This window comes from Ammospiza caudacuta, chromosome 16, assembly GCF_027887145.1.
Source record: "Ammospiza caudacuta isolate bAmmCau1 chromosome 16, bAmmCau1.pri, whole genome shotgun sequence".
Taxonomy (NCBI): domain Eukaryota; kingdom Metazoa; phylum Chordata; class Aves; order Passeriformes; family Passerellidae; genus Ammospiza; species Ammospiza caudacuta.
Window position 1 is genome coordinate 11,719,616 of NC_080608.1, and position 23,300 is coordinate 11,742,915.

At 43.1% G+C, this 23,300-nt stretch overlaps 1 protein-coding gene across 1 annotated transcript; it reads left to right on the forward strand.

Moving 5' to 3' along the window:
* Positions 1-1,268: 1,268 nt before the first annotated feature.
* MAML1 (mastermind like transcriptional coactivator 1) lies at positions 1,269-23,273 on the forward strand. The gene is made up of 5 exons (XM_058815365.1): positions 1,269-1,789; positions 10,394-11,794; positions 13,751-14,011; positions 16,889-17,003; positions 18,994-23,273. Exons 1-5 carry the CDS (start codon positions 1,421-1,423, stop codon positions 19,983-19,985), a joined length of 3,138 nt encoding a protein of 1,045 aa, XP_058671348.1. The 5' UTR covers positions 1,269-1,420; the 3' UTR covers positions 19,986-23,273.
* The last annotated feature ends 27 nt before the right edge of the window (positions 23,274-23,300 follow it).

Below are 23,300 nucleotides of genomic sequence, written 5' to 3' on the forward strand. Positions count from 1 at the left end.
GTATCTGACAAGGGGGGAGTGTTGGGCTGAAATGGTGAATCAAAACAAAAGCCCTGGGCTCTGAGACACAAGGCAGAAGTGCAGAGAGCAGCTTTCCTGCTGGAGCCAGTGGTTGGTAGGGGCAGTGCTAGGTCAGGGTGCATCTAACCCACTAACCCCTGCCAGCAGCATCCCTGGCTGTGCTCTCCCCTCGCTGCCTCCCTCAGTGCTGATTGTCACAGCTTGAGCCTGTGGCCTCTGCTCTGCTCTGAATGTCTGGTTTTGAGATTGACTCCTGTGCCTGAGGAGGGTTTCTTGCAAGTAATGACTGCTTGTACATGGCCATGGTTTTTTCTTACCCCTTCCTTACTCCTCCCTCACAAACTCAGCTCCTCCACTGAGGAGGGCACAGATGTGGGGCTTGTGACTGCTCTGCTCAACCCAAACTGATGGTTAATACCCCTCTTGCCTCGTGGTTTGTGAAAGGGGTTTTTGGTTGACTGGGTTTTTGTTTTGGTTTCTTTTAGTTTTTTTTTTTTTTAGTGTTGCTGGACACAACTACTGTGATTTCATGTCCATTTCAAACAGGTACTTGTAGAAGCAACTTGAAAATAAAAATGTAAAAACTAATCAATAAAGAAACTTAAATCTGGTTGGCTTTGTTTGTCTAATTAGCAAAGCTGGCTCAGCCCTCAGCAGGGTGAGGGTGCGGTGACCCGTGTCTCGCGGTTTTTGTCACTGCGGGGCCGAGCGGGTTCCGCAGCGGTGCCCGGGCCACGGGGCCGGGCCGGGCCGGGCTCCGCTCCAGCGGCCGGGCTCCTGCCCCGCCCCTCCTGTCAATCACCCGCGGCCCCGCCTCCCGCCTCTTGATTGGCCGGGCCGTCGACGCTCCGCCCCCTCCATACCTGTTCCTTTAAACCGCGCCGAGCGCCGCCCCCAGCTCGCCTCCGCCGCTTAATTCGCGCCTCCGCGCCCTCCTATTGGCTGGGAGGGGCGTCGGTCACGGCTCGTGACGCGCCGCGCGCCGTGACGTACCCCCCACCCAGGAAGCTCCGCCCATTTATTCTCAACTCGGCTCTGGAGGGGAAAAACAATTTCAAGATGGCGGCGGCGCGGACAACAATGGGGGGCCGGGGGTCCGGGCCGGCCCGCGCCTGAGGGCGGCGGCGGAGGGAGCGCGGCGGGCTCCGCCGGGCCCCGAGAGGCGGGCAGGGCTGAGGGAGAGCGGGGCAGCGGAGCGGCGCCGGGCTCGGGGCAGAAGGAGGAAGTGGGGCGGGGGAGAGAGGAGCGGGCGCCGGGCCGGGCGGGGAGAAAGACCCGGGACGATCCCGGCGGGGAGCGCAGGTAAGGCCGGCGGCAGGGGCGGCGGAGGCCCCGCCATGGCGGGCGCCGGAGCGAGGAGCCGGTGAGCGGCGGCGGCCGCCCCTTCGCCGCCCGGCCCATGGTGCTGCCCCCCTGCCCCATGGCGGAGTTCGTGGTGCCGCGGCACAGCGCGGTGATGGAGCGGCTCCGCCGGCGCATCGAGCTCTGCCGGCGGCACCACAGCGCCTGCGAGTCCCGCTACCAGGCCGTGTCCCCGGAGCGCCTGGAGCTGGAGCGCCAGCAAACCTTCGCCCTGCACCAGCGCTGCCTGCAGGCCAAGGCCAAGCGGGCCGGCAAACACCGGCAGCCGCCCCCGGCGCCGCCGCCGCCCGCGCCCCCTCCGCCCGCCGCCGCCGCGGGGAGCGCCGAGAGGAGCGGAGCCAACGGGCTGGACGGCGAGGCGGCGAGCGGAGAGCAGCAGCACGGCCGCAGCAGCGCCCTGATCGCGGTAAGCGCCCCCGGGGCCGGCTGCTGGGGCCGGGGAGGGACCGGCGGTCGTGCCCGGCTGGCACCGGCACCTCTCGTCTGGAGCGGGATGGGGGAAGGAAAAGGAGCTGTCGCTGCTGCTGTGGTGGCCTGCGGAGCGAGGGCTGGGCTTGGGGCTGCTCTGCCGAGTGCCCTCTCTGCTGTGTTACAACTTCGCAAACGATAAGGGCTGTTTTGTTTGCGCTCGTCACCTCTGCACGCTGGAAGAGTGTAGAAAAACTGGCATGATGGGGTAGGGGTAGAGGCAGGATTTCTGTGATGCTTAAATCATTCAGAGTATTTTGTGAATCATATTTCTGGCTAATTCACCTAAAATGCCCCTGCAGAAACTGTCAGAGGGGTATTAATACTGCGGTGCCTTTGGATTTTTGTTTGCTTAAGTTTTCATTTTGGGGTGTCCGGGTTTTGTGGAGTCATTTGATAAGGATATGCTTCTTACTGGGGGGGGAGTTTTAAGACAATGTGTCTGTTAATTCTGGTTCATATTGGAAAGAATTTCAGTGGAAAGGCAGCTGCTTGTTTGCCGCTCACTCTAGTGGGTGTGAACACTATGAGAATCCCACTCCACCCATTAAAAACTGGCTTAGCTCAAAATCTTAATGTTTCTCTGGCTTCTCTAGCATTTCTGGTTGTCGGGACATATTCACATAGCCCTGTTTGTATATCAAGATAGCTATTGCTTAACTTATTCTGGGCCCTTTAAATATACTGCTGTGTGCTAATGTGTCAGTAATGTAGGTTAGTAGGATAACCTCTTAAAGGCTGCGTGTCCTAATACCTGTCTGCCTTAAAATCAGATATTTTTAAATGGTGGCCTGCATGAAAATGATTCAGTAGCACTCTGAGTGTCTTTAAAAGGGGACACTGGGTTAAACAAAGATATTCCCAGGTTAATAAATAGAATAAATAATATCTTAGGGTGCTCTATGTATTTGATTGGATTAGAAAGGAAGGAGGATGTACTTCTCTGTGTCTTGGACCTCATTTACTGTTTTTAAAATAGAATCACAATAGAGCTTTTATGTATGCTTGAGTGTTCAGGACATAATGTGAAATACTGAAGGGGGTTTATCTATGTCATCTTTACTGTGACCAGCACTAGGCTGCAGTTTGTAGTATTTACAAGATGAACTGAAAGTGTTACTTGACTGAATTGTTTCTGTTCTTGCTAAAACACCTATGAGACTCGAGGACTTGCTGACTGTTGAGAAGACTGAGGTCCTTGTGACACAGTTAGAGCACTTCAGAGGGCTGCTACAGAAGGGTACTTGAGGAAGAGAGGAAACCTTGTGCATTCCTGACACTGATTCTACAAAACTTTACAGTTAGCTGTTGTTTAGTAGACTAATCTTGAATGTAAACTTGTGTCAAAACAAAAATGACTCAAACTTGGTTTTTATTATCTAAAACCTTGGTGGAGGTTCTGTTTCTTTCCTTCTGGGCTCTTGGGCTTTTTGCATATGGGGCTCTACCCCTTAATAATGTGTATTTTCATTACACTCAGGGCTCTTTAGCATGTCAAGTCCTGTTGCTTAAACTGCCACCACACGACTTCATATTGATCTTCTGAAAGAAAGATGTCTCTAATTCATTGGTGTTGTTTCTCTTCAATCACTTTGGATGTGGATTTGATCTAATTAGCATCCATTATAATGAGGGCTCTCAACAGCAGTCGGTTCTGAAGTGCACTGCACATCGTGGGGGAAGCCCTTGTACAGGAAGCTGCTGCCAGTGGCCAATTTACACAACAGAAGAGGGGTTTAGTGGATGAATGACTCTTCCCCGGGCTGGCCTGCTGTTTCCTTCCTAGCATCCATGACTGTGAGCTTAATTGCAGCTGCTGATTCATCACCTCGTTACTGGGGTATAAAGTTGGTTTGCTTAGTAATTCAAGTCTTGGAAAAAAACACAAGAACAACAGCACCTCTGCTGCTGATTTAATTCCTCTGGCCCAGAAGGTCCCTCTCTACGTTGGTATTTTACCTCTACCCATCGTGTTGCCATTATCAAGACCAAGCATGTGCTTTGAATGGGAAGGATATGGGCTTGATTTCCAGTGTTCAGTAAAGTTTGGATGAACACCAGAGCTGTCTTTTAAAACGTCCTGGACACATCCTTTCCAAAGAATGCTGCTAGCTCAGTGCAGCATGCATTATATCAGCTGTTGCTGCTGTAGCAGTCCACATTTTTCTGTGAAGCTGCATATGAATCTGCTCTTGGAAATTGGTACTTTATGTTGACTGTTAATGAAGCATTTATTTTGGTCCCTGAAGGAGAGAGCAGTTCATGTAAAGGTGAGGTCATGAAGCTGCATTGCCCCAGGTGTGGGCAGTGTGGGCACTGCCAGGTGCTGTGCTGCTGAGCACCTTCTGTAAATCCACAATAGTCACAGGGAACAGGGTGGCACCACCACTTCCTCCTTAGTCTTGTATGATTTGTCACGTGGACAAAATCAGATATTTTCTCTTCCATGAGTCTTTGCTCTGGTTTAGATCCTGAAGTTAGATGGATCTTGCTTACAGGCAGAAGTAAGGGATAGATTCTTCCTTGTTTTCTTACTTAGCAGCTGTAAAATTTGAGCTACAGAGACTGAGACAATACAGCATTGATACAGAAATACCTTGGATTATTTGTGCATCACGTAGGCCTGTCCTTCATTTGAGAAAAATGTTGAAAAAACTTCTAGCTTCCTACTTCTTAAAAACTTCCAGACCATTATTTAATGGGAAATCCAAATGGTGACATCTTCTTCCCATTTCTGTTCTTTAATGTGACATTATTAGGGCTGTGTTCAAAGTAGAAGATGCTTGATATTTGGATAATGTTTGCAGAGTTAATCTTCCATTTTTGAGAAACAGGGAAGTTGGGAAGAGATGGGGCTTGTCTCCTAGAACATTTTTTTCTCTGCCAGCTTCTGATAGATGAAAGTTCATTGAATAATGGTGTTTAAATTCTGTGCAAGAGAGAGTTTGGCTTCCTTACATTTCTGTGGTAGACAAAAAGGCAGTGGATGGCTGAGCTGAACAGAAGCTATTTCATTGACATGTGAATGAGGAGAATGGCAAAGATCTGGATTTTCATCTCCACTCCTTGTTTTATGATATGGTGTCTTGGAAGGAGAGCTGCTCCCTATTTCTTACTGGGTTTTTTTCCCCCACCTGAGAGCAGTTGTTGTGCAGAGAGCTTGCTTTGTCTAGGACTGCCACAAAACCACAAACAGTATTTCTGGAATGAGCACAGAAGTCGAGTCAGTGGCCTGTCTTGAGAAGGCTTTGTGTTAAAGCTGAAGAGCAACTTTTAACATTTATTTGGGAGTGATAGATGTTTTGCATTAATATTAGTTAAACACTAAATTAAGCAAAGGCACCAAGTAAACAGTTTTAAATAAAATTGAAGTACAAGGAGGGCAATGCAGTGTTTCTTGGTTGAAAGACCTAAAGTAATAAATTAAAGGGAATAGATTGTCCATAGTGTACTGACAAGTGTTAATGATGTTCCTCTAACAAAGCTCAGGCTGGTACTCTAACAGTTCAGAAGACCTCATTTTTGTGTAAGCTGTGGTATAGGGGTGTTAAATTGTGAAATTATGTTTTACCACAAAGATAGCAAATTATTTACATGTTATTTATATATAGCCATGGTGCAGTGTAGTCTTGCCACCATTGTTTGTTTTTGCTGACAAGTCTGATAGTTTGTTGCCCAACAACTCAGACAGGTTTTTCTTTGTCTCCTTTTAATTCTCTGTGAGGTATTGTTTTATGTTTGAAACATTTCCCTTGCCAGATTAGTTAGATATGCAGTGATGTTTCCTAAGTTGTAAGGATCTGGGAGTGACTGAGCTGCTGCTGCTGTTTAAGTTCAAGTGAGGTGGAGGATCCGGCATTGCAGCTGAAGGCACAGGAGTTTTTTTTGATTCAGCAGAACAATTCCTGTAGCAGAAGCTGCCCCTTGTGACTAATGCAGGCTTGGGATATTTATAGACATGCCTATCCACAGCCCTTCTTCACTCCAGCAGGCAGTCACCCAAATACAAAAGTCTGCTGGAATTAAAGTAAAAATTAAAAAAGAGTCCAGCAGTTTGGTTCTGAAAGCACAGTGGAATGCAGGAACACATTGGGTAATAAAATGCTTTCCTTGCAGAGGGAGTGCAGCTTTGGAAGCTGAGGGTAGATGCACAGTAAAGGGGGGGTTCTTGCTGTGGGGTGTAGTCAGAATGTTATGTTTTCTATCCAGAATTCATACACTGCAGTGTCTGGTATTTGCATTGTTATTCCAGCTTAAGGAGCTGTCATCTTTGTCCTTAGTGAGGCAGGAGAGGACAATCAGTGTCTGTGGAGCACCTGCTGTGGACTCTGGTACATGGGGGCTTATCTGTGCTGCAATACTGGCACTCCCATGGCAGAAAAATGAATGTATGCTGATTTGGTTTCCCCTTCTGGTTCAGAATGCTAGGAGCCATACTGGAGCTAGGTTTTTATTATATTTGTAGTCTAATCTAGCATTTCTTCTTTGAAAATGTCCAGCATTGTTTCTCTTGCTTCTATATCAAAACAAATTCTTGTAGACTTAATTCTGATATTGAAATGGTAAACTAATTTGAAATGAAATACAAAGATTAAAACTCTACTAAATCCTGTAAGAATATTTAAATCTCTGTAACAGATGATTTTAAAAGCTAAATAAGAACATTATAGAGCCTGAGAGACACAGTATGGGTACCAGATTTTTAAGAATTTTCTTTTCTGCCATGTTCATGAGGTGGTTTGTTTGTTTTTTTTAAATGAAACCTGCATACAGTTTGTATATCTATTTATATGTATCTGCCACCTTCAGTTTAGGTCTCAAAGTGTAAAAAAGTATTGGAATTTTGCAAAAGGACTTTAGCTGACTGTCCTCAGTTTAGCTGTTCTGAATGGTAAAGGATTTTTTGCTTTCAAACAAATAATGTGATCTAAACTTCCATGCCTGTTAAGTTCTAATGCATTGCAATGTCATTGGTTTCAGATTATTATCTAAATGTAGTTTCAGGTATTAAGTCCACACCAAAATAGTGAACACCAAACAAACAAACAAAAAACCCCACAAAACCAATCAGAACAACTTTGTACCACTGTTTTGATCAGTGATTCATGCCCCTTCCCACCAAGGCAGTAAGAGAGCACTGCCCTGGCCTCTGAAGTTTTGAATTCTGCCAGTGCTAATAGGCAAGCAATAGATTAAGTTTTCAAGCTTTTCTGGTTTCTTGTTGGGCTTCTGTTGTAGTTCTTGGACAGCTTTTATGAAGTCAGTCAATTTGCCCCTGCAGTGAGACCACAGTAGGGCTGAGCACCATTGTGGTACAGCTGGTGGGTTTAAGACAGAGATTGAATCTATCAAAATGCTTTGTGTGCTCTCTATTTCTGCTGGAAGCTTTGTCATTTGCCTGGGCACAAATCCATCTCTGGCACTGCAGGCCTGTCTCCTTGTCAGTGTGTGAGTTCCATGGCCAGAGGCTGCTGTGTTGGACACCTTTTGTTGTCATGGATGCCACCTGGGCTTTGTCAGCTTGTGTTCTGTGCATGAGGAATGCACAGTTGAGCATGTGTGCTCCTGCCAAGGAAGTGTTTATGGCCAGTTGAGAACTGTGTGTTCTGCTCACATGAATAAAATGCAGCTCAGGTGATGGAGGAGGTGCAGCCTGTGGCCCCTCGGTGGCTCTTTCACAAACTCTCTGAGCTGTCCTGGGCAATGGACTGAGGCCAGCTCACATCCCCTGCCTTGCACTGGTCCTATATTGGTATAAATACTTCAGATAAATGCTTTTGGGGTAATATTTTTAGGCATAGCTAGATAACAGTGATCTAGAAAGTTCCATCTTTTGTTGGAAAATTGAATAGGCTGAGAAAATGAGAGGACACTTCTGTATCTGATCTTGTGACAGTGGAAATTATTGGCTTAGTGTTACAAATAAAATTGATTGATTCTACTGAGGAAATTATGGACAGCATACTGGAGGAACACTGTGCCTTACAGGATGGTAGTGAACAAAAACATTAAAGCTGAAGGGGGTTTCTTAGCGAGTAGAAAGCTATACTTTACTTCATCCATGTGTTGGTTGGTTTTTTCATGAGTTTTGGCAGAAGAGAACAGGTTTTTCTTGCCTTGAGAACTCTGTTGGAGCAGCTTGATATGTAGATAGCTTGCAGTCTGACTTGTATCTCATATGCAGTTTGTTATTTTTCCCCTCAGACCAGATTATTCGGATAGACACAGACAAACTGGGGAGGAACTTAATCTCCCTTTTTTCTCCAGAGGAATACAGTTTTAGGTGAAAGGAGGATTTTGTCCCAAGCAGCTTACAGTCAAAATGTCTCCAAGGATCAGATATCTGAGTGTTATGACTGTTAAAATCCACAGAGATCTGAGAGTTCCTGAGCTGGATATTAGGGCTCTGTGTCTTTCTAGACTGCAGTGAGTGTAGCTCACAAAACCAAGTTATATTTTGATGTAAGTTTTCAGGGAGTGAGTGGGGTTTTTCCCTAACTATTTAGAAGTAAGGAGGACCCATTCCCAAACTTTGAGTAATTTGACTCATCATATAACCTTGGGCAAGTTACTCATCCACCTTGAGCTTCAGTTTTCCTGGTGGGAATATGAAGTAAACAATGGGAAACGCTGAAAGCCAAATGTTGTGATGGAGTTGAGGTTTTTTGCTCTCTGTTGTTGTGTCTTTTTACAAAAAAGTAAATTTCCGTTATTCTTTTGAGTTGAAAAATGCACTAGAGAGCTGCTACTCCAAGCTAAGGACCTGATGTTCAAATTAAGAGATTTCAAGTTCCAGCCTCCTCTCCAGATGTACACCTCACCTCATCCTACTCAGTCTTCTGCTGATCTTGCTATTCTGCTGCTATTTCCATGAGCCATCTAGAAGATCACAGTCTCCAGGGAAGCTGGAGTCTGTCCCACAGATAAAAATAAGGCTTTGCTGTTACCCATGCAGGCATTAAACAAATAGTGGGTTTTTTTTGCTGTTACCTGTGCAGTAATTAAACAGATGGTCTGGGGTTTCTTTGCCCCCAAAGATCAGCTCACTGTAGATGGTTAAAAAAAAATAGGAACAATTAACTGTGAACCAGTCCTTCTGTCCGTAAATCAAATAATGCTGTTGCTCAGGCAAGTGTGTAAAATTCTTCTGATAGTTTATGCTGGCCCTACATCCAGCCTCTTGCTTGAATGCTGAGATCTTGAGGTTTCCCATTTTTCCCTGGATGAGTTTTCCCCAGGGGTTAGTGGACTGCCCTGTGAACACTGCAGGTAATATGAAAAGAACCATACTTGTCTTGAGGTTTGTTTGATGAGCTGCTTTCCTGTCCTCTGAGAGAGCTGTTGTTCAGTGACCCCACACCTCAGATGGTGGCTCTTGGTGGAGATTCCTGTCGAGGGTCCTGCTGAGATGTCCCAGGGTGTCTGACCCAGGCTGGGAGCTGATGGCAGCTCCCTCTCCCAGCTCCCCACGCTGCTGGAGCAGCGTCTCTGCCCTGCAGGTTTGTCTGCGTTGGTGGAGCGTTCCAGCACCAGCAAAGCTCAGATTATTTTACAGAATGCACCTGAGGGAAGGAAAAGTTTATAGTCACCTTTGATGTGTGCAGGAATTCTGTTTTCAGATGTTTTTGAGGTCAATAGAAAGAACATTTTATTTGCAAGAATGCTGGCAAGAAGGAGAAGTTGAACAAAGGTGCTCAGGCTCTGGCTGTGAAGCTGCTGCTGTAGCCGCTGGTCGCTTCTAGGTGGCACCATGAGAAAGAGAATCTGTGCCTTCACCATCTGGGAGAGGCCAACTGTGGAGCTGCTTGGGGCTCTGGTGGTCAGAGCAGCTGGCAAATACTTCAGGAGAAAAGAGAAAAGGAATGAACTTGCTCTGCTGTGATAGAACTGGCTGAACTCTGAATTGCATTTTCCACAAGTGTGAAGCAATGGTCGCTAAGTGACAAATTGGTTTTGCTTCAGTGCCAAAAGTGTGATTGTGTACAAAATTTATATACACAGTTCTTCTCTAAAAGATATTATCACAAGAGAATTACTTGTTTTTTCTAAATATTTAAGTGTGGGACAGCTTTATAAATATTTAAATGTGAGACTTATGAAAGAGTCTCATGGAACAATTAGACTGTATGTGTACATAGATCAAATAGAATACAGGTTTTTATTCTCATCTGAAATTTGATTCTTAACATTATTTAATGTTTTTCTCCTTTTGAATAGGAAAAATCATAACATATTCCAGTTCACAGCCATTTTTCAACTTTTTGTTGTCAGAGTACTTGGCAGCTTCTAGTTTTGTTGAAGGAGGGGGTGTCTGTTTAAAGTAGTGCATGTTTTTTGAAAAATTTCTGTGAGAGATTATAGTGAGGAAGTAATCTCATGTGCTGACTTGTAAAACAAAATGTTACCAAAACAAAGATGCAGTCTTTGATTTTTTTTTTTCTGAAATGTTTTGTTCGGCACAAGACAATGTTCTGGTAAGAAATAAAAATCCAGATTTGTGTAACATAAACTACATAACTGAAATATTCCTTTTCTTTTTCAGCAGCTCCATGAGACTGTGAAAAGAAAGCTTGATAGTGCTGCTTCCCCTCAGAATGGAGACCAGCAGAATGGCTATGGTGATGTGTTTTCTGTGTCCAAGAAACTGCGTCGTGAGGATGGTCTGGGAGTGAGTGGTTCTTCCAATGGAATGCCCCCTGTGTCTCCACTCCATCATCTTGACAAGAAATCTGGTACTGGTGATACCTTACAACTTAATGGGAAGCATCCAATGGGGCTCGATGGCATCAGCAAGAAGTGTCTTCCAGATTCCAGCCTGCAGATGAATGGAGGTGGTGATGCTGATGATTCATTTCCTCTGAGTTTGAACAAAGAGCTGAAGCAGGAGCCTGTAGATGAGCTTCCCTGTATGAACCCTGTAGCAGGGGGTTCTATATCTCAGAATAACCTGATGCCTGATCTTAACCTAAATGAGCAAGAATGGAAGGAACTTATTGAGGAGCTCAATAGATCAGTGCCCGATGAAGACATGAAGGATCTCTTCAATGATGACTTTGAAGACAAAAAAGATGCAGATTCTTCAAATTCAGCTGCACAGACTCCATTACCACAAGATATTAACATAAAGACTGAGTTTTCCCCAGCACCCTTTGAGCAAGAGCAGCTGGGATCTCCCCAGGTTAGACCAACTTCTTCAGGTTCAGCATTTATTGGTGCTGCTTCTGTACCTGTAAGTGCCGCTTCTACAACGGTTGTTAGTTCTCAGGCTATGTTCCAGCCTTCCAGTCAGTCAATGACTGAAAATCCTAATCAGCCCATGATGCAGGCATCAAACCACTCTCAGAACATCCAGAGGCCTGTGTTGTTACCTGGGAAGTGTGCAGGAAGTGCCAAAGAAATGTCTTCTGCTCATCAACTTCAGCAGATTGCTGCCAAGCAGAAGAGAGATCAGATGTTGCAGAACCAGCAACAAGCTTCACAGGTCCACCAAGCAAATCAGATGTCAACGTGGCAACAGCCTGGGCCTTCCCATAGTCCACTGGCTGTCCCATATACCATGGAAAATCCTACTAGCCCATCAGTTTATCAGCCAGACTTCAACAATCAGAAACTCATGATGCCTAATTTGGGAAATAAAAGCTCACCAAGAGCTGGAGGCAATTATCATGTGAACATTTTGGGTCATCAGCAAAACAGCTTGAACCAGAACCCTGTGAACAGTCAAAGCTCTATGCTGGACTATGGGAACACCAAACCTCTTTCCCATTACAAAGCAGAGTGTGAGCAGGGGGTGGCAGTGCCTGGGCAGAACAAGGCTCCCATGCTGGCATACATCCAGCAGCGCCAGCAGCCACCACTGTCCCATGTAGGTGACGACCAAAATGGGATGATCCTGTTGAAACCCAAGCCTGGAAACATGACCTACCGACTGCCACATGGTCAGGTGAATGTCCTGAGTTACCTTTGCTCTGTAGCAGATTTAAGGGTGTTGGGTAGGTAAGGCTGGAGTGCAGATTCCTTGGTATAGTTTCAAATGTTTCCATTGATTTTAAAGAGAAAAATCCTATATATCCTATATACAAGAATCTTAAACAAGAATCATGAGGTCTTTTTTTCCACTGGGGACAGTTTTTAATACTGGGTTCTAGGTCATGTAACGTGTGATTTCCAGCTTAATATACTTTGTGGGCAACAAATTGTCGTGCTTCACAGAAGCTTCTACTTACAAAGATAAATAGATGCTTTGTAAACTTTTGACTAAAATAACTTGTATAAAACTGTAGTGTTACACAGTGTTCTCAAAGAAGCTTTGATTTCTTTACCTTGTTTTTAGTCCCTGCTTGTGTCAGAGTTGGCTTACTATTAAAAGACCTACTTTTGCAGAGAGGTGGAAGTGGGGGCTGCATTCCTGATTTCTTGGGTGTTCCGTGGAGCCTTTCAGTTCTATGGATTTTTATTGGTGAAGTCTCTGGGCATTGGGGAAGCATGGCATAGGAGAGAAATATATCATTAAGAGTGAATAATGGCAATGTTTGTTTGCTTGAAGCATATGCTTCAGGTTTTTAACAGAAAATTCCAGATGGTGCTCTTTTGCCTTGTATAAAACTTACTACAGGTATGCTGCAGGTGAAAATTTCTGTAGTAGTGGGTGGAAGTTTAGACTCATTGGATTCTGTAACATGTACCTGCAATGCACATACAAGAGGGCTTGTTGAAAAGAAAAGGTATTTGATTAAAGTTCCTCCAGCAAAAACTGTTTGAGATCCAACTCTAGTCATATGTTCTCTCAACAAAACAGAAAACCTGTGAAAAAGCTCTGATTAGTCTGTGATAAAGACCACACCGGTGTACAAATAGAAATTTGAGATCAATGTGTGCTTCATAAAAAAAAAAAAAAGGATCTCTTTGAAAGCTGGCAGAAGTAACAGTCTAACAGCCTTTTGATGGAAGAAGGGTAGAGATGATTGTGTGTGCCACATCTCCCCCTCACTGAAAAATGTGAGGGTGACCTTGTGTCTACGCTGCCACACTTGCACTGAACTAACAGAAATACTGATGAAAGCTTTGGGAGAATTTCTCAAAAGCTTGCACACAGAACAACGTAGTGCAGCATTCCTTGTATTTGGCTTGTGATTCCTTATGAAACTGCAGAGTGAGAACCAACAGCCAAACCCATTAGCTGATTGCTTAAATTAAATGTAATATTTGTTTGTGTAATTAGAGATGAGGCTGAGCTGTGCTTTAAAATGATGAAAACTGTCAAATTTCAAAGGGATTTGCTGGTACTAGGAGGGCTTTTGAATGTTCCATGTTATTTTTGCTTATCCCATGTTCCAGTCTCAGAAAAAAAGGACAAAAAATGCAGACTTAAAAAAAACTAATAATATCAGACTTATCTCTAGTAGTATTTTTGTCTGTAGTGTGTGGTGATGGTTGGATTGCTGGAAAAATACTTTAGGAACCATTTTGACCAATGGAAGCCTTCTCCGCTTCACCTGCAAATAGTAAATTCTCTGATATTAAAAAAAAAGCAGCTTTAGGATGAGAGACATAAACACTTGCAGAATGAAATGTTGACAGAAGAGGCAAGATTTCAATAAATGCTTTGTATAACAAAAATATCAAATGTAGTGTTTGAAAAACTGCTTCTAAAATAAACAGAAGCTGGGGTGTTTGATGAGCAGTTTATAAGTGCCTGAAAAAATCACACAGAGCTATACTGACCTGTTTGAGCTGGAAATTGGGAGGAACTTTGAGACTGGAGTTAAAGCCTCTATTCCTAAATGTTGTGGGGCTTCTGACCCTAACTCCAAACTGGCAGTTCTGTGTCTGGTGCTGTATAGATGTGAAGAAATTACTGCATTTCTGTAACTTCTGTTACTTTTCCTGTGTTCTGCAGGATCAGAACCCTGCTCCTGCTGTTCCTCGTGTTCCTGTTTCTGTCCCGGGCCCTGGGGTGGGTGCCCAGGCTCCAAATGTCACCATGGCAGGTAACCACAGCAGCTCAGCTTATCAGCAGCAAGCAGCAGTGATGAAGCAACACCAAATGCTGATGGACCAGCAGAAACAGAGAGAGCAGCAACAGAAGCATCTGCTCATGGAGCAACAGAAGCAGCAATTCCTAATGGAACAGAGGCAGCAGCATTTGCTGGCAGAACAGGTGAGAGGGGCCAGCTCTCTGTTTTTTAATTTGTACTGCTTTGCTCAGGTGCATGAAATAGCATTTGATGTTTTAGAATCAGAGTATAGTTTGGTTGGGAAGGACCTTAAAAATCATCTCAGTTCTAGCTCCTCTGCCAAGGGCAGGGACACCTTCCACTAGACCAGCTTGCTCCAAGCTCCATCCAGCCTGGCCTTGAAACATTTCCAGGGATGGGGCAGCCACAGCCTGTTCCAATGCCTCACCACACTCACAGTAAATAATTTCTTCCTAATATCTAATCTGAACCTAACCTCCTTCAGATGGAGGTCTTGGATTCCCCCTTGCTCTATCACTTCATGCCCTTTTGAGACAACTTCCCCCTCCAGCCTTCTTATAAGCCCCCTTTAGGTACTGAAAAGTGCTCTAAGGTCTCCCTGAATCATCTGCCCATCAGAAGCTTTATGAAAGGAGGAAATTATAGTCTCCTCTGAACTGAAAATGTATGACAGCCCCTTTTATGGGGAAGGTTGTAGTAGAATATGCAGGATTGTGGAGCTATGGCTGTGCCAAGTCCTAGCCAATGGCTCTTTTATCACCTGGAGACATCCTGATGAAATTGAGGTGTCAATAGAGGGGACAGAAAAACCCCCTGAGTTCTGAAGCCAGTGTAGACAAAACATATAAATGTGGTTGGCAGTGTATGAGTGTTGGTAAAGATATGTTTTTGATATTTTGGTTAAAACAATTTGGACTAAGGGAATACTGTGGGGGAATTATATTATTAAAGACTGAAAGAAAATGCCCAAATCATCAATAAAATCACATCTTCTCTATGAGTTATGTGATCTGTAAGCCTAGAATACTTTAGTAAATCAATCAGTCTTTGGTGACTTGTATATTAATATAAAATATCAAAGATGAATAATCATTACTCTCCAGAATGTTAACAAACAGGTATTCTTTGAGAGCAGGTGGGGAAAAAGGAAGTATGGGGTGTGACCTCTTGTTTGTGCTTTTGCATGTCTGGTGGATGGTGATTGTTAGAGCTTTGTTAGAGCCCTTAGAGCTGTGGCCAAGTATGTTTCCTTAGGACAATAATGGACAGAACAGGTGTCAGACCTTTCTGAACACTGGGGAGGTGATAAGTAGCATATCTCAAAAATAGCATTAAAATATTATTTTCCTATCTATTTGCTTCTGCTTTGCCAGCACATGTTGCTGTAGTAAATATCAATATTATGAAAATACTTCATTCATGTCCTACTTGTGGTAACTACAGTTAACTTGTGTAATTTCCATTTTTCTATAGTGATACTGAGACTCTGGTCCCAGATAAGGAGTGGCTTTGCCTTGGAGCTGAACAGCTTTAGACATTGCATTTGCCACATTTACTGGCCTTGTGCTGCCTAGTCAAGCTAGGTCTTGTTAGCATTCTGATTTGATATTTGTTCCTTTGGATACACATGATACTGCATATAGTTTTACAAAAAGATTTCTGAATCTGCTGATGTCTGCTTTGCAGGAAACTTGTAGTCTCAGGTAACTCCAGTGCCATTCCCTGCCACTATAAATTTGTCTTTTCACTTAACCTTCTGTGTATTTTTTAATTTTCTTCTCCAGGCCAGGTTCTACAGTTCTTGGTTTTTTTTCAGAGCTATGGCATCTCCTGTTGGCTTCTGTGGTCAGCCTCTTTCAGGTCTGACTGGTCCTGCAAGCAGCAGGTCCTCTGTCAAGCAGCCTGCCCTCTTCATTCCTGTGCGTGTCTCAACAGCTTCTCAGCTGGAGACATTTGGGAAGGGTGGTATTGATGTGTATCTGCTGTTTGTTACAGTGCACCAGTCTCTTCTCTAAAGGCTAGTGCTTTGTGTCTTTACCCCAATACTTTTGGAGGAGAATTTCTGTCCCCTGCTTTGCTCTATGTAACTTTTTGGTTAAGTAGTTGTGCATTGTATTGCTACTTAGTTATGTCAGAATTTCAGTCTGGCTGAAGGTATCTGTGGAAGAAGAGACAGAAATGCTGTGCCTGATACATTTCATATTGTGAAAGCACCCAGATGGCTGTTAACACTGTCAAAGTCTGAGCCTACTGACACTACATCTGCATTCCCCTCAAGAGTTTAAATTTCATTTTCCCCCAAAGTTTCCTAATAGAAAATTTGCTTGGTTTATTTTTCAAATGGTTTGATCATAAAATAGGTATAGGTTGAATCTGCTTTTATTTTGAAGAGGTACAATTATTTTGTGTCATGAGTAGAGTTTGTTTCAGTTGATCAGTGCATTGCTAAGAAAGTGGTTTGAAACAATGGTTGCAAAACTTGTAGACTTCTATTATGGATTTAGTTCTGCAGTTTTTCATAATCCTGTAGGAAAACCTGTGATATATGATAATATGGATTTGTGTGTATCTTTTCATATTTGCAGACAAGGACTAGAAAGTATTTACATGTTCATTTTTTGATGTTTCTGACTTGAACTTTTATTGATTTTAAAGAGAGGTCTAAAATGTATTGATTTGGAAATAAAGACCAAAAAAGTAATTGTGTTTTTTTTTAATACACGCACTTCTGCTCTTTTTGTCTTTAGAGTATTGCTAAAAATGCCTGTTGATTACATTACTGATTAGGAGACTGTCATCTCTGAAAGGCTTCAGACATGCACTGCAGTAACTCTTGTAGTACATGCTGTTGTTTTTGAGATCCTGGTCTTGTCACTCATCAGATTAAACTGACTGGGTTTGAGCCTTGAGAACAAACTCTGAAGTGACTGTAGGGCTGCAGAAGCCCCTTTGATTACCAGCTGTGCATAAAAGTATGCAGACAACTTGTTTTTCTCCAAGATAGCCCTTGGAAACAGCTTGATCTGTGTCTAAAATATGTTGCATGGGGCATTTTCCAGGAGAAGCAGCGGCAGCAGCAGGAGCAGCAGCTGCAGCGGCACCTGACGCGGCCGCCGCCCCAGTACCAGGATCAGGCACAGAACCCCTACCAGCAGCAGGTTGGACAGTTCACAGGTGAGTAAACATGGCAGTTCCAACAATAGCAGAGAAAATACCAGCAGTGAAAAACAAGGTGTCTTCAAATTTCCTGGATTGGATAGCTTTTAATTAATTTATTACATGTCACTGTGCCCTAAAAGCTCTTGACCTATACTCTGATTCAGTTGCAAATTAACAGCTTCCCTGGTCGCAGGTATCTGGGACAACTTAAGCTTCTGGTCTTAATGTTGTTTGGGAAATGAGTAAAATTTTTAAGTACCTTCATTGTTCTACAGGCCTTTTTTGTACTTCTATTTCATTATGCAGGTTGGAAATCTCTATCTTTGATATATTAAGATTCAGAGGGTGTTTTTTCTGAAGGCTGACATCACTACTGCCTGTATCTATCACAGGCCCTCATTAAAGAAAGATAAGTGGTGTGTTATTTCTCTCATCTCTAGGATGAGTTTAAAAGTCTCTAACATTTTTATCCCTGCTACATTTAAAAGGGAATGCAGTTTAAATTCTCTTCATTATATGTGAAGTGTCCTATGTGGGGTTTTTTGTGTGAGAAACAGCTTAGTATGTCTGTAGTGTATTAATTCTGTTAAATTTCCCTTCATTTTGTTTTCTCACTCTCCATGTTCCTGCAGAAATAAATACTGGAGGGGTAAGATGCAAATGGAAATGTAATACCCTCACCCTTACAGTGTTTGTGCCTGTGCAGCTACAATTGGGTTTTGTTACTTAACTGAAAAAACTCAATGCCAATGCAAAAGGATTGTGTGCTAACATAGGCATCAGTAGCATCCTTCAACTATTGCACTGAAATATTTTTTATGTTGCCACCTTTCTACAGAAAGATAGGCATGCAGCTGTTAGAAATAGAGTAGGTTTTGCTATAATGAACTTCAGTACTATTAAAAATATTTTTCTTTGTGATGATGATTGCAACTATTTTTTGCATCTTAAATCCTGATATGTGTGCTGTCTCTTCACTGTAAATATTGTCACAGTAAGACTCTTCCCACACCCATCATTCCCTCGACACTGATGTTTTCATTATGTACTTTGTTGATAATTAATTCAATATAATTTGAATTTATTCTTGATAATTCTGGTTTTATTCAGATAGAATGTTAGTAATAAAGGAGATCCAGTATTTCTCAGCTATCATAAAATATGAAAAAATTCTGCAGCTTACTTTCAGTTTTGAAAGTAGAGAAATTATAGGTGTAGGTAGGTTTCCCCTGGTCGACTGCAAGGAGTGTGGGGGGTGTTACAAGCACTACACTTTACAGAGCTTTTCTGCTTTTTTTGCCTCAAATCGGGGGCTGCTTCTTCTACAAGAAGAAATTTTGAACTCAGAATTTGCAATAGCAAAGGATCATGTTTGGTTTGATGAGAAAACATTTTTCCAAATCACCTTGCTTGGCTGTCAGCACTGCATATTAACATACTGAATACTTGACTGTGAAAATCCAAAAGATACTTGACCAAAAATTTCTGAATTAGATATTTCTATCTTAGATAAATAGAAGATATTCCTAGAATTGGGAAAATGCAGAACTGGCAACCCTACAGTTGTATGATAAGAGATGCACTCTTGTGTACGCATGGAATGACTGACAGTGTGTGTGTGCAGTAAGAGGTGTTTTTTAACAGCTTAGTAAATTGAGCATGCACTTCAAAGTATATGTGTTTACCTTTGTTCACAAAGAAATATCAGAGTCCTGCCTTTAAAGTAATAATTTTTTTTCAAATTAGTGATGCTGAACTCTTAGAAGTGGTATTCAGATTTTTTTAGGACATTGGCATATCTGTGTTTGAGATCAAGGTGGAGGTGCTAACTGGAGCCGCAGTTGACACTTTTTAATTAAACTCCCGCTCTCTGTGTGTTGCTTGCAGAGGTCAATTTATACAAATGCAGCTGCATCTCTCTTGTGGGTTATTGTGCCTGCAAGCCTGGCTCAGCTCTGGTTGAACCTGAGGTATTTAATGAACAAAATATTTCTTTGTATTTCAGGGTCATCTTCAGCCATGCCCGGGGTCAGTAATTTGGGACAGTCCAGCTCCGGCAGCCCTCGGCTGTTTCCTCAGAGCCAGAACATGATTCAGATGGGACCTGGACACGCTCCTGTTGCTCCACTGCAGTCGGGCTCCAGCCAGCAGGAGCGGGGGGTGTCTCAGTACCCCGGCATGCAGAACATGCAGCGTGGGGGGTTGTACAACCTGGCACCTGGCATGAGCCAGATGGTTCCCCAGCACACGGCCCCGAGTGCCAACGGACAGACCCCCATGCAGAGACAGGGCAGCTTGGGCCAGGGCGCTGCCGTTCCCGCTGCCTACGGGCAGAACACCTTACCAAACTCAAATATTTCTCAGCAGCACAATAAAGGTGCACTGAATGCAACCTTATCTAAGCCACAGATGGCAAGAGTACCAGCTGCTATGGGGGCTCAAAATCCATCTTGGCAACACCAAGGTATCCCTAATATTAACAACCAGACACAAGCAAACAGTGGCTTAGGACCATTTACTGCCAACTCCTCTTTCCACATGCAGCAGACACATCTAAAGATGTCCAACCAGCAGTTTGCCCAGGGAATGCCTCAGGTAAGCCTAAGCACCAGCAGGCCCATGACCTCGATGAACGCTGCCGTCTCTGGGCAGATGCTGTCGTCCTCTTTGGGAGCGCAGCCGCGGACAAACGCGCCCGCGCAGCAGCAGGTACCCTCACAGCAAGTCCTGCCTGGCATCAACCAGACTGTTCCAGACCTGAATGCTTTCAACCAGAACCCAAATCAGCAAATTCCCAACAGAGGAAACCTGCACTGTAGCCAAGGGTACCCTGTGAGGACGACCAGTCAGGAGCTGCCTTTCGCCTACAGTGGCCAGTCAGGCAGTAATGGACTTCAGAACTTAACTGGTGACACAGATCTGATAGACTCTTTGCTGAAAAACAGGACTTCAGAGGAGTGGATGAACGATTTGGATGAGTTGTTAGGAACTCATTAAAATGGGGGCGGGGGTTCTACTTTTTTTTAATTATTTCATGAGATGTAAACAACTCTTGGACCAAAAAACCTGTGGCATTGAGGAGACTTGCAGGCATTAGAGGTAAATGGTTGGGAAAAAGACTGGAGCTGCTTCTCACTGAGCGTTGACTCATGGTCACGGCGCACCAAGCAGGTCTGCAGGAGGAGTGCGCTTTGGCCGTGGTCTCTGAGGAGTCGCACACTTGAACAGGTCAAAAAATGCTGTGTCCTGGCCAGCCTTCCAGAACTCTCACTTGCAGTGTTCTAAGACTAAATATTTTAATTATTTAAAAACAAAACAAAAATTCCATAGAACTAGTGCAGAAAGAACGCAAATAGTTGCACAAATTGTGTTTAGGGCTTAGTCTGCAGCTATTACTTGCAATAATTATTTGTTCATAGCTTGACATGCTGTTATAGTACTGTCCATCAAACTTCTGATTTTTGTTTGAGAAGAGGCTGTATGCACCTGAGTATGCTTGCAAAATGTTTGGAATTGTTTCTTTTCCCCATTGCTGAAGCATGTGCCTGTACTCTCAGTAAGCAAGTGATACTTCACAGTAAATATTTCTAGATGCTGGTAATAGATGAGAAAAAGTATTCAAACCTGGCCAGTTAGTCTAGATAGTCACCTTCATAGATTGTAGTCTTTTAAGCTGCAGTTTGCACTCTGTTGTAGAGAGGCACAGTTCTTGGCTTGTACCTTGCTGTGTTTAAAGGGGGAATTTCTTATGGGAGAACTTTTAAACTATAGTAGGTTTAACATGAATTGTAAAGCCATTTACTTTGCACCTGTTTCTTCATAACTTATTTCCAAAGGTAGTTGTATTTAAATGAAGGCTTTGCTTCATGACAGCTCATCTAGTTTTCTTTGTTGTAAAAAGTAAAACTAACCTTTGAGAACAGTTCATCCCCCAGAGTTAGCAATGAGCACAAGACTTTGTCACTTCAGGATAAAAATGAGGAAAAAAGAAGTTGGCTGGGAGGTGGAAAGTCCTTATTAGCAATAATAGCACAGGCAGCCTGGGAGAATACTTGTATCAGGGTTGCTCCAATGTGGAAGTCTCCCCCTTTAAATGCTTTGTTTTTTTTAATACTGGCTTACAAGTTTGATAATCTTTCTATAGACTGGTGGATTTACTTTTTTAATATCCCTTGAAGCAGATGCTGTTCTTCAGCTCAGCCCAAGGAGACCTCTTATCCATATGTTGGGGCTGGTCCCAGAAAGGACAAAAACCACCATGGGAACAGTCAGTGTTCCAAAGTCCTTACTCTCTACCAAAAAAATCTTTTATCCACCAACAAACCACCTTGCCTTAACGTTTATTTTAAAATGAAAATAAAGTTGGAAGCTTTTGTTTTAAATGCACAAATACCTCTTCCCTTTCTAAATCCACTTTCTTGGAAAACTCCTCTAAACTTTCTAACCAAACCCACCCAGCATTGTGATTTAAAAGCTATTTCCTTCAACACAGACTGGCTTCACCAGGAGTTTTCTGCATTGCAGAATTGTCAGAGAGGGTTTTTTCCAGAGGTGGTGAAGGGAAGGTAAAGATATCATTGGTTTCAAAGAAGGAAAATATTTTACTGTATCTGCAGGTCCTTTATGAGACAATTTGCACTTTTGAAAACTGCTTTTTTAACACTAATACTTTAACCCTTTCCAAATATGCATGGAACATGGTTTGTCCAGCACACTTAGCTAGTGTGGATGAATTCCGCTCTGTTGATCAGATTTCCTATTTTATCATGTTGAACTGTTGATGAAAGATGTGCATTGATCAGTGGATCCCACCTTTGAACAGTGAATAAAACTTCACTGAAGCAGGCTTAATCCCTCATAGAGCTTTTGAAAAGATAACAGAAAGATTTTCTTTGGATGGGAAGATAAAGATGTTGGTGACTTTGGTTGTTGACACTTCTGATATTTTCTAGAATAAGTAGTTGAGATGCAAATAACTGATGCTAGCTTTTCTCATACTGGCTATCTAAGAAAAGAGCTAGTGAGCTTGGTTTACTGTTAAGTTAAACCAAAAACTGGTCCAAGGTAAGTGTCATTAGAAGAGTATAGATATAAACTAGCAATGTCAGGGGAAGGAGTGTTTGCTGTATTTTTAATTTTAAGGGTTAACTTTGCACCAGTGTGCCTTCCCTACCTGTTGGGGGTGCTTGGGACCTCAATTTCAAGTGACATCCTTCCATGTCACTGTTTTTTTCTCCCCCTTACAAACACTTAACAGAAATAACAGGGTAGTAGGATTCAGCTTTTCTTTCTCCCTGTTTAGGTTGTGGTGAAATCTGCTCTGTTTTCCAGTAGATTTTGCACACAGACTTGGTTCTGAATAAATTAAAATACAATCCATCCAGTTATGATTTCTTAATTGGAGGAAAAGAACATCTGCTGTTTGCATTGTTACTACCACAAAGGCAATCCAGCAAAATGTCCAGGAAAAGGCAGGTGTGCTCTTTCCTCCACTGTTTCTGGAAGCTAAGGTGGATATTGCTCTGCTTGACCAGAGGGTTTGTTCAGGAAGGTATCTGGGTTTGATGACAGGGCCTTTTCATGGTACTGTTGGAGTAAAATTAGGTGTGATTCCAGACAAACTGGCTTATAATGCCCATTGGTCTCCGTGGGTGAACAGGATCCAAGCTGTCCCTGTGCACAGAACACGGTGCCACGAACAAGGTTGGAACAGTTCAATGGAAATGAAAATATGGTTTTGATGTACATGGGTGCATGGGCAGGGCTGGGCTCTGCCCTGGTGCCCTGTAATGTGTCACTGGCTGTGTCTGCACTCGGGCTTTCCATTTGCTGCAGCTTCAGAGCAATAAAACCAATCTCCCCTGAACTGAACCCAGCCGGCCGCCCATGGCTTTATTTATAAACTGCGGTTTTGGTTGGGCAGGCAAGGTGAGAGTGTCACTGTGCATCATCCACTGCCTTCCAAAAACCACGATCCAATTGAAAAGGGTGCTCAAAATTTTGTTATACACATTTCCTTTGTGTAAATAAATGTTTACAATTTTATATTAAAGATTTGAATAAGAGTTAGATCTTCTGACTGTATATTTTTTACTTTTTATAGATTTTAAAACTATAATTCTTTATATATGTGTTTGGGGGGTATTATGGTAAGTTTTATGCTTGTAAATGGAGAACAGTTGAATTTGATGCTAATCTTTATGAATTTTTGTCATTGAAATGTATAAAGAGTCCATTAATCCCCTTATTCTTTTACTACAATTACTGGTGCACACCAAAAAGAAATCCTTCACTTCTGTTTTATCATTATAA